The 10358-nt window shown below is 38.4% G+C and overlaps 1 protein-coding gene across 1 annotated transcript in view; it reads right to left on the minus strand.

Annotated features, from left to right (window-relative positions):
- Positions 1-9777, minus strand: part of ZNF326 (zinc finger protein 326) — a 47759-nt gene extending 37982 nt beyond the window's left edge. The window contains exons 1-2 of the mRNA XM_037826676.1: positions 9619-9777; positions 7140-7184 (exon numbers count right to left, since the gene is read on the minus strand). Of these exons, the coding sequence (XP_037682604.1) occupies positions 7140-7184; positions 9619-9634 (61 nt within the window). The 5' untranslated portion in view covers positions 9635-9777. The remainder of the gene's footprint in view (positions 1-7139; positions 7185-9618) is intronic.
- Between the last annotated feature and the right edge of the window lie 581 nt (positions 9778-10358).

Raw genomic sequence — 10358 nt, forward strand, 5'->3', positions numbered from 1 at the left:
TTTATTACTGTATAGGAAAACCTGTCAGTATTTGAAAAACCTGCATAACTCAGTAAACAAAGTATTTTCCAAATAACTAATGCTTGCTACTACTAAGGGATCATACATGATACAAAGATCCATGCAAAGCACAAGTCAGACCAATGGAATTTAATATAACATGGTACAAAAAGTTCATCAATACACAAAGACTACTGAGACTTTTACAATGTCTTTCATACGAAGACTTCAAATCTGGTGTGTAGTTTACACTTACAGCACATCTCATTCAGACTAGCCAAATTTCAAATGCTCAACAGCATAATTCCAGTGGCTACCATACTGAACAACACAGATCTAGACTAATAAAATAATTATTTGTCTTTAGAGTTGGTAAGTATATAGTATAATTTACACTCATGTACCTCAAATAGAGGACAATCTTGAGATTAAAATTAAGTTTTCCCCCCAAAAAAGTTTTCCTCTAAGGCCTCACATTAAAAAATAACCTTAGGAAAAAAAATTAAAAATAAAAAATAACCTTAGTACACAGAACATAAAATAACGTGGATGAACCTTGAGGCTATTCTGTTGAGAAAAGTTAGCCAGAAACAAAAAGACAAATACTGTATGGTCTCACTAATATGAACTAATATTAAAAAGCATTTGAGAGTTAAAAGCTGATAACACAGGCTACCAAGAGATAGAAAGAGGGTAGAGATCAGGCATTTGATGCTGAAGGACTACAGAATGTTGAGCGGAACTGACTGTATAGATCCAGAAATAGACAGCATAATACTGTGTGATGGTAGCACAACATTGTAACTACACTGAACAAAGATGTCCATGAGTATAGCTGAAAGAGGTGGGCTAGGGGCATGAATGACAACTGAGGTAAAGATAGAAGATAAAGACTGGGACTGTTAACTTAGCAAAAACTGGAGTGGTCAATGATTGTGTCTAAACGTACAAATATAAAACTGTTCTTGCATGTGGGAGAACAAATGAATGTCAACCATGCAGAGTGTTGGAAAGGGGAAAAATATAATCAAAGCAAACTGGAGTCTATGGTCAACAGTAACACTGTAATATGCTTCCATTAAATGTAACAAAGGCAATATACCAAAGCTAAATGTGTATGAGAGGGGGATATAAGGGAGGGATATGGGATTCTTGGTAGTGGTGGTGTTGTCTGATCTTACTATTATACTGTACTGTATGGTATTTTCTTTTCATTATCTTTTTGATTATTCATTAAAAAAAGTTTTTTTTTCATAGCAATCAATATGTTCTAGTGCTGACTGTGGTGATAAATGCACAACTGTATGATGATACCATCAACAAATGATTGTACACTGTGGATAATTATCTATGATTTGTGAATATAGCTCTATAAAACTGTATGGAAAAATATAAACAGGGATAAAAGTGCTGCAGAAAACATGGAGAGAAAGATGTACGTATTTACTGTCAGTTAGGAGGTAGAATGGTACAGCCTTTCTGGAAGGCAGTGGGTGGTTCCACATGAAGCTAAGTATGTGAATGCCATAAGGTCCTGCAACCTCATTGGGGAGCATTTACTTGGAGGATCTGAAAGCAGGGACATGAATGGACATTTGCACACTGGTGTTTATGGAGAGAGTATGCATAATTTGCAATGGGTGGAGGTGGCCTAAAAGTACATGGACTGAGAAACAGAATGGTGAACTGCTGAGTGTGCATACAATGGAATACTGAACAACTGCGAGGAGTGAAGCTGTGAGACGCACGAGGTGAATGGAACCTGTAGACAGTATCTTGAGTGAACTACGCCACTTAAATGCCTTACCAATATGGAATAATTACAATGTGTAAACTCAGAATTGAACCTTAGAGCACAGCTTATCAGGGGAACGCTTACTGTAACAGTCCCCAGATTCTAAGCTCTTACAGCAGTCACATCTATTCCTGAATTACAATGGCTATCTCCAGATTCTGAGATGCTGATCCCTTTTTGTATAACCTGATCGATCCCTGGAAATATGGGTATCTGTGAGACACCTGAAACTCAGAGCTAGAACTTGGCAGATATGAATGTCAGTATTAGAACATATAGCAACTGTTAAAAAAGCTGAAAAAGAGTTCAGACTTCAATTAGAGACATGAATGAAGGAGATGTGGTTAGGACTAGCGCAAATTGGGCCACAGGGTAAAGGACAATACTGACTGCGTTTTAAACCTCAAATTCCACGTGAGACCAAGGCAAGAGATGTTTAGTTGGTACAAGATCTATCTTTCCTAAACAATTTAACTCACACAGTTTGTTCAAATACCATAATTACATGGAACTTTTAATAGGAAGTGAGACCTGGTAGGTTTACATAGGTCAGTGAGAAATAGCGACACATTCCAAAGTAATTTGGCAGAGAATAAAAACATATATGCAGGGCCCCCTGAGGAGCTGGGGGAAAATGCAGAGGTGTTGGGCTTCCTCATCTGAATTGTTGCTGATGTTCTCACAAACACTGAGGACTGACGGTTTGATGTGCCGAGCCCTCTATCACGGGACTTGCCCTTAAGAAGCTCATCACTGCAAAGAAGAGGGTAAACCTACTTATAATTGTGCCTAAGATCTCCCCCTGAGTACTACTTTTTTGCCCAGACGGGGCCCTCTCTCTCTCTCTAGCTAAGCCAACTCGGCAGGTGAACTCACTGCCCTCCCCCCTACATGGGATCTGACTTCCAGGGGTGTAAACCTCCCTGGCAACGCGGGATGAATCTGGACCTGACACTGTGGGATTGAGAACATCATCTTGACCAAAAGGGGAACGCAAAATGAAACAAAACAACGTTTCAGTGGCTGAGAGATTCCAAATGGAATCGAGAGGTCACTCTGGTGGGCATTTTTATGCACTATATAGACAACCCTTTTCAGGTTTTAATGCTTTAGAATAGCTAGAAATAAATACCTGAACTATCAAACTACAACCCAGTAGCCTTGACTCTTGAAGATGACTGTATAGTGATGCAGCATACAAGGGGTGACAGTGTGATTGTGAAAGCCTTGTGGATCGCAGTCCTTCTATCCAGTGTATGGATGGATGAGAAGAAAAATGAGAACAAAAAACTAAATGAAAAATGGGGGGGGGATGATTTGGGTGTTCTTTTTTACTTTTAATTTTTTATTCTTATTTTCACTTTTTCTGGTACAAGGAAAATGTTCAAAAAATAGACTGGGGTGATGAATACACAACTATGTGATGGTACTGTGAACAACTGATTGTACACTTTGGATGACTGTATGCTATGTGAATATATCTCAATAAAATTGAATTAAAAAAGATAACCTTAGGACTAGGTTCAGTCAGGTACACAAAGTAAAAATTCATATATTTTGTTATGCCTACTAGTTTCTATTAGAGTTAGCAGTGGTTCCTTTTGGATACTAAATACCTTAGTTGTTTTTTTTTTCTTTTTTCATTTATATATTAGAGGAGCTGCAAGTTTACAGAAAAATCATGCATAAAATACAGAGTTCCCATATACTACCCTATTATTAACACTTTGCATTAATGTGTATGTGTGCTGCAACTGATGCAAGAACATTTTAATAACTGTACCATTAACTACAGTGCATGGTTTACACTAGGGTTTACTGTGCTGTACAGTGCTACAGATTTTTTAATTTTTATTCTAGATGCATACACACCCTAAAATTTCCCCTTTTAGCCACATTCAAATATACATTTCAGTGCTTTTAATTACATTCACAATGCCAATACTTCAGTTTGATTCTTTGTGTTTTTATTTCACTATGGAGTCATAAAATTGCTAACATTTATTGCACACTTACCATATTCCAAGCACCGTGGAGTACACAAAAATAGACCTATTTTTATACAGCAATAATTATGGAGTATTTTCACAGTACTACTTAGTTAATTAAAAAGGAAAGAGGAAAAGAACATTGTATAAATAGTGCAGTTAAAGGAACAGACTCTAAGATGACTACTTATATATAAAACAATTATCTTTTAAGTTAATGAAATGAATTTTAAAATCACTTTAAAATAAAACTATAAGAATATAACATCTTCTCTTTACTATTTATATTAAACAAGAAAGTACATGACTCAGAAAGATAAACTCCCTAATGATTTAAATCAAATCTCTTCTAACATTTCGATCACTCTATCATAAAAGATAAACTCAACAATCGTTAAAACTCATTCACAATTAGATCACAAGTTTGGAGAGAAGAACTGACTTATAATCAAAATAACTAGCTATGTGGTGCTAAGTTTTGAATGAGACCACTTTTCTGCATCTCAACACTACCAGCATCCTGGTCCAGTCACCATAATCTCACACCTTGATTACTGCAACAGCCTCCTGTTTTTCCTGCTTCCACATATGCCCTCTAACTATTCTCAAAATAGCCAGAATAATCCTGTTAAAATCTAAGTTAAATGATGTCCAATACTCAATACTCTCCAACAATTGCCTATCTTCCTCCAAGTAAAAGCCAAATCCTTGAAATAACCTGTGATACCCTATACCAAAGGTTCTTAGCCAGAGACAACTCTACCCCCTACAGGTCATTTGGCAATGTCTGAAAACTTTTTTGGTTTTCGTACATAGGGGACAGGTGCCACTGGCATCTAGTGGGTAGACACCAGGGATGCTCCCACACATCCTACCATACACCAGACCCCCCACACACACACACACACAGCAAAGAATTATCCAGCCCAAATAATCAAGTGCCATAGTTGAGAAATCCACCCCATCATCTCTTTTAACTTCATCATCTACTATTCCACCTTGTTGCAACCTCACTAGACACCCTTTCTGTTCCTATAACAAAGCAGGTGTACACCCATTTTTGTATCTGTTGATGTCTCTGGAATGTTCTTCTCCTGTATCTGCAGCGCTCACTCCCTCAACTCTTTCAGTTTGTCACTTAAGACTGTTTCCTAGGTATAAGCAAATTACCTTCGATTTTCAATGCCTTCTGGCTATATCTCAGCACCGTGTCTTAAGACCGCTAAGAAAAATCTAGTCAAGCCAGTCTTTTAAGTCTCTCTGAAACACACTGTGCTCAGCTCTGTCTTTGTTTCTGCTGTTGTCCCTTCCTGGAATGCCCTCCCTTTTCCTGGCTGCTGTCTATTTAAGAAAACACATTATGAAGCAAAAAGGAAACACAGAGACACTTGAAATACAACTTCCTTCCAAGAAACGGTAGGAAGGAAACAGTGTCTTGACATATTTTCCAATGCCTCCTACTCATTCAGTTGCTGGAAAATACCATGCTAACAACGAAGTGCATTGCTACAATTTTGCTGGCTTCATTTGGTACCTATACAACTTTTATTTCCTAAAGCCTAAAACATTCTTCCTCTAAATAGCTTCATGGCTTGCATCATCTCCCTTAGATTTATGCTCAAATGTCAACTTCCTGGTGAGTCCTTCTCCAGATATTCTCCTTAAAACTGGAAGCCACACACACACTTGTCCCCTTCCTGCATTATTTTTCTTCATGGCAATTACTACCATCTAACATACAAAATGCGATCTTTATCCTTTTTTATTGTCTATTTCATGCCACTAGATTGTAAACTCCATAAGGGCGGAATATTTGTCCATTTTGTTCACTGCTATACTCCCTGCTCCTAGAACCATAGCTGATACACAGCAGACACTCAATATGTGTTGAACGTATGAAGTCAAATTATGTTCCTGAAATTAAACTAAAATTAACATTTCTAACATTAATGATAGAAATTTCTGAAGAACTTTTTACAACACTGCACAATAAGGAGATAAACGTCCACCTCAGAATGACTCTATATTTCAAAGTCATATAGTTAGACATTAAATCCAACTCTTTAGTAAATCCTACTGGAGATCATGGCCTGCTACCATTCCAAATTTTTCTGTCTTTGATAATAGCATTAGTTCTAACTCAATACAGTTTAAAATCCTGGATTCATTTTTATTCATCCCTCTTTTTTTTTTCTACCCATTACTACTAGTCAGCCTGCAAGTTCTGCTAATTTTCTCCAGGAAACATCTTAATATTCTTTCATTACCACCATTATTTCCCAAGTTCAAGATCTTAAAATCCTTATACTTGAATTTATGAAATGGCTTTCTAGCTCATCTTCTGGTTTTGAATCTAACCTACTTATGGATGCAAATTAAACTTGCTTTGTTAATTTTATCATGTCACTCTCCTGCTCAAAAATATAAATGGGTTCCTTTCTTCAGCACTCATTCAATATATATTGACTACTTCCTATAAATTAAGCCATTTTAGCCCCCATCAAATCCAAGGTTTTTTTAAATCCTTAGAGATGAGTAATGGAAAGTAATTATACAATAACTATAAAATGGCATCATCTTCTTTAATAATACATTCATTTCAGTTTATTTTGTGATTATAACTTCCTTATATACATTTTGGCAGTGAAGATACTTAATGCCACTCCCTCAGGTCCTTCATATAATGATTTTCAACTTCTTTGAACTGTACTGAGTTCTTTTCTGCATTATCATCTTGTCTGGCAGGGATAATAACTCTTATAACTACCAAAATGACATCGAAGTGCATAACTCTCACAATTCTGTCTAGCTCTGAAGTCACAACACTAATGTCATGCTTATGTCAATAAATGATGAGACTTCTTCAGGTGCTCCTCTAGACAGCTTTTTACATATTGACACATTTGAATACACTGAAGCAAATGACCTTAAAAAAAAAAAAGTCAAAATGAACTACAATGAAACTTTTTAGAACCAAGCCAATAATATACTTTACCTATAGTACTTAATATCACAACTTCTAATTCAACAAAAAGAACTCAGCTATTTCTTGTAATTTATCACGGAGAATGTAGTCGGGGTCTTTTGGAATAAATTAAAGGAATCATCATCAAATAAAGCAGATAAAGAGTCAAATTAATCTGAATAACCCCTAACATTTTATGACCCAAAATTTCCAAATTCAAAAATACTGTAACAACATTAACACTTAGAAGTAGTGCAGCAAGAGTCAGAACAATGCCTGGAACAAGATGGAACTGGCTTTTTACACTGGTACTTTATTTCATGGATATGAAGAGTAAAGCTGAAATGCATTTCCTCAACAAATTTAAGAGCAAATGAAAAAGGATACTTACCATTAAAGCCCTGGTAAGTATTCCTGCAAGCCGAGTGTGTGTAATCTATGAAGACACATTTAACAGAAAAGAATTAGTGCCATATCTGCAAAAAATTCAAAGCTGTATACCCAACAAAAAATTCAAAGATGTACACCCATCAAAAACAAATAATTTTTAAAATGCCATTAACTCAATTATCTGCTAGAGTGGGGTTCAAATAATTAGCAATTAATACTCCATTTGAGAGAACATATCTTTTCTCTTTACTACCTCCCCAAAATTATGGTAATATGAAAATTAGATTATAACACCTAAGGTATATATAGCTACAGATACATAAAAGAGCAGCCAAAAGGGGGATCCAGCATACATTTATACTGAATAACAAAAGGGAATGCGGATAGATTAAATTATGTACCAAATAATGTTAAAAAAAACTTTAAAATGGTTAAAATGGGAAATACTGCTAAGTGTTACCACAATAAAAATTTAATTATGCAAAAACAGACATCTAAGAATTGATTCTACACAATATATAATTTTTTCAAAATCAGTGTTTCCTTTACCACTTAATTTGCCTTTACAGATTTCAGGAGTTCATCCAAGAAAAGCATATGTATATTAGTGTATGTATGCATGAGTTATATCGATCCAGGATTTGGCACAGCCGAAAACCTTATATTGCAAATTTCCTTGCCAAAACTAATTTAACAAATATTAACCTCAAGAGGTTAATTTTACAAATAAATACTGAAAGGAATTTAGTACAGTGATCATTTGGTTACAACAGATCCCTGCTACAGTACACAGGATTAGATTGACACATTGTTAGTAAAATTCCATCCCAAATATAGTGGGGAGTGGAAGGACAGTGAGAGATGGAGTATTTTATCACTGACATTGTTTAGAATTTTATCAGACACTGTTTAGGACTGTAACACATGGTGATAATAAAAATCAGACATACTAAATTGTACTATTGTTTTTCAATTCAACAGACAATGGATTCCCTTATTAAGCCTGAGGGTGGGAGGGACTGGGGCGGGGGAGACCTGCTCTCATTGCCCCCACCTTGGTAGCCTCTGCTGTTCCCTGGCCATTGTTGGTACTGTCAAACTTTAGCATGAAAACACAATACTATAGTTTTAGCATAAAAACACAATAAAATATTTTTAAAGTTCAAGCCCAACTCTGGCCATTTCAAATATTCATAGTTTAAAGGCATCTATATAAAAATGAAAGTCCAAATAAAACAAAAACACCAGTCTGCTACTGTTAACAACCGAACTTTCTAATTCAAACTAACTTTAAACCATCCACAAAAGGGTTATTCCAGTCCCCTGCCATATATATACTTAGATTTGACAGCTAACTCTTTCTGGAATGAAATCAAATCAAAAGATCATTTAGTAGACTCACATGCTGAGATCATACCTCATTCAATATTAAAGATCATTTTTTTGTGGGGTTAGAGGCTTACAACTAGTTAATGAACTGATTTTATTTAGAAATACCTGGTTACTCGGGATTAAAACCAGTTTAATCATTCAAGCCCTTTTCCTTGTCTCCTTAATGCTGTCACTAAATTCCATTTTATCTTGACACAAATTTCTATAAAAGTCGGGAAAGGTTAGAAGATAAGGTAGAGATGATATTAATTCTACTTTGTGAGCTGTAAAAACGATTTAAAGAACTGATATGAGAGACGACAAAGGTATTGCTAAAATAAAGTTTATCAGTTAAGTACAACACAGTCGGCTGTGTACAGGTCTGAATCTGAAGGACACTCCGTGCTTGCTGTGCCAGAATTGCGACTAACTTAGATCTCCTCCATACACAAACCACGGAGAAATGTTTTGATTCACAGAAGTATTTCAAATGGGGGATTAACTACCAGGTGAATATCCCAGTTTGCTAACCAGAAACATCTTGCTTTCCATTCAGTAAAGAAATCTCTCTACACATTCTATACATACTTACAGACGCCCTTTAAACTCATCTCAAGCTAAGAGAACATCACTGTGGACAAGCCTCCGGAAATTATATCTGGTAAGACGTAATCTGAAACTGAGGATTAAATGGATGGTATGGGTCGCTCCTCAGTGGGGCGAATGCGAGATGAGATGGGGGAGGACCCCAAGCTCGCCCTTTTGACCGAGAACAGGAAGTTGGACGCACCAGGACAATTTCCAGGCACCCGGGCCAGGGCGAGTCCGGGGGCTGAGCCCAGAGGCCGCCGCGCTTCTGGGTGCGTTCCTTCCTACACCGAGGCCCGCACAGAACTGCCCGGTCCTCGCGGCAGCCGGCACCCAGTAGACCAAATCGGCGCGAGAGGATCCCCGAAGAGGTAGCCTCAAGGTGCTGGGCCTGCTGCAGACGGCGGCGTCGAGCTCGCACAACAAAGCTCACACGGCCATCTTGAGACGGTAAGCAGACCCCCGGCGCAGGCCACCACGCCTCCCGCCCGGCTCGGCAACCAGCCAAAAGCGGCACTTACCGTCCTCGAAGTCCATGGGGGAGACTCGGAGCCGACGACCTCGGCAGCGCCGGGCTGAGCTGTGGCCAGCAGCGAGCGCCCACGACCCGCAATTCCACACCAACAGTGCGTACGACAGAAAGCGTAACCACCCGCCCAGGAGACGCAGCCACAGTGAGGCTAGAGGGGAGGGGCTGGCCGGCGCGACCAGCCGCCGCGGCGCGGCCTGCGATTGGCTGACGCGAGCAGGCGGACGGGCCCTAGCGTGGGGGCGGGAAGTAGGTGTGTTGTCACGCCCCCGGTTTCTGACCGTTCTGAGCGCCAAGAGGTAAGGAAGGGTAAAAAAAAAAAAAAAAAAAAAAAAGAGCGCCAAAGACTGGCGAGGGTCATGGGAAAACGTGCAGGATGCACTGGGAGGTTAGCTTGCGTCCCGCCATATTTGATCCTGGCAAGAGCGAAAGGCTCTGGTTGGAATACCTTCTTCCTGCCCAAACTATTCAACCACGTGCCGGCCTTTCACTTTTCATTGGATGATAATGCTGATCAGAAAATGAAGAAGTACTTACGGAGATTCTGCCGTGGAGACACAGAAGTTCCGGACGTTCTTAAAACTGTCAGCGGAGAACAGATTGCCAAATAGGAAATATTTATAGGAATGATCCAGGACAGGCTATTGCGAAATTCTGAATTCTAAGGTGTGAAATGAAAGTGCTGTAAAAATTCAGAGACGGGGAAGATTTGTGAGGGCAGGAATCGCCCAG

This window comes from Choloepus didactylus, chromosome 2 (genome assembly GCF_015220235.1).
Source record: "Choloepus didactylus isolate mChoDid1 chromosome 2, mChoDid1.pri, whole genome shotgun sequence".
Classification (NCBI taxonomy): Eukaryota; Metazoa; Chordata; class Mammalia; order Pilosa; family Megalonychidae; genus Choloepus; species Choloepus didactylus.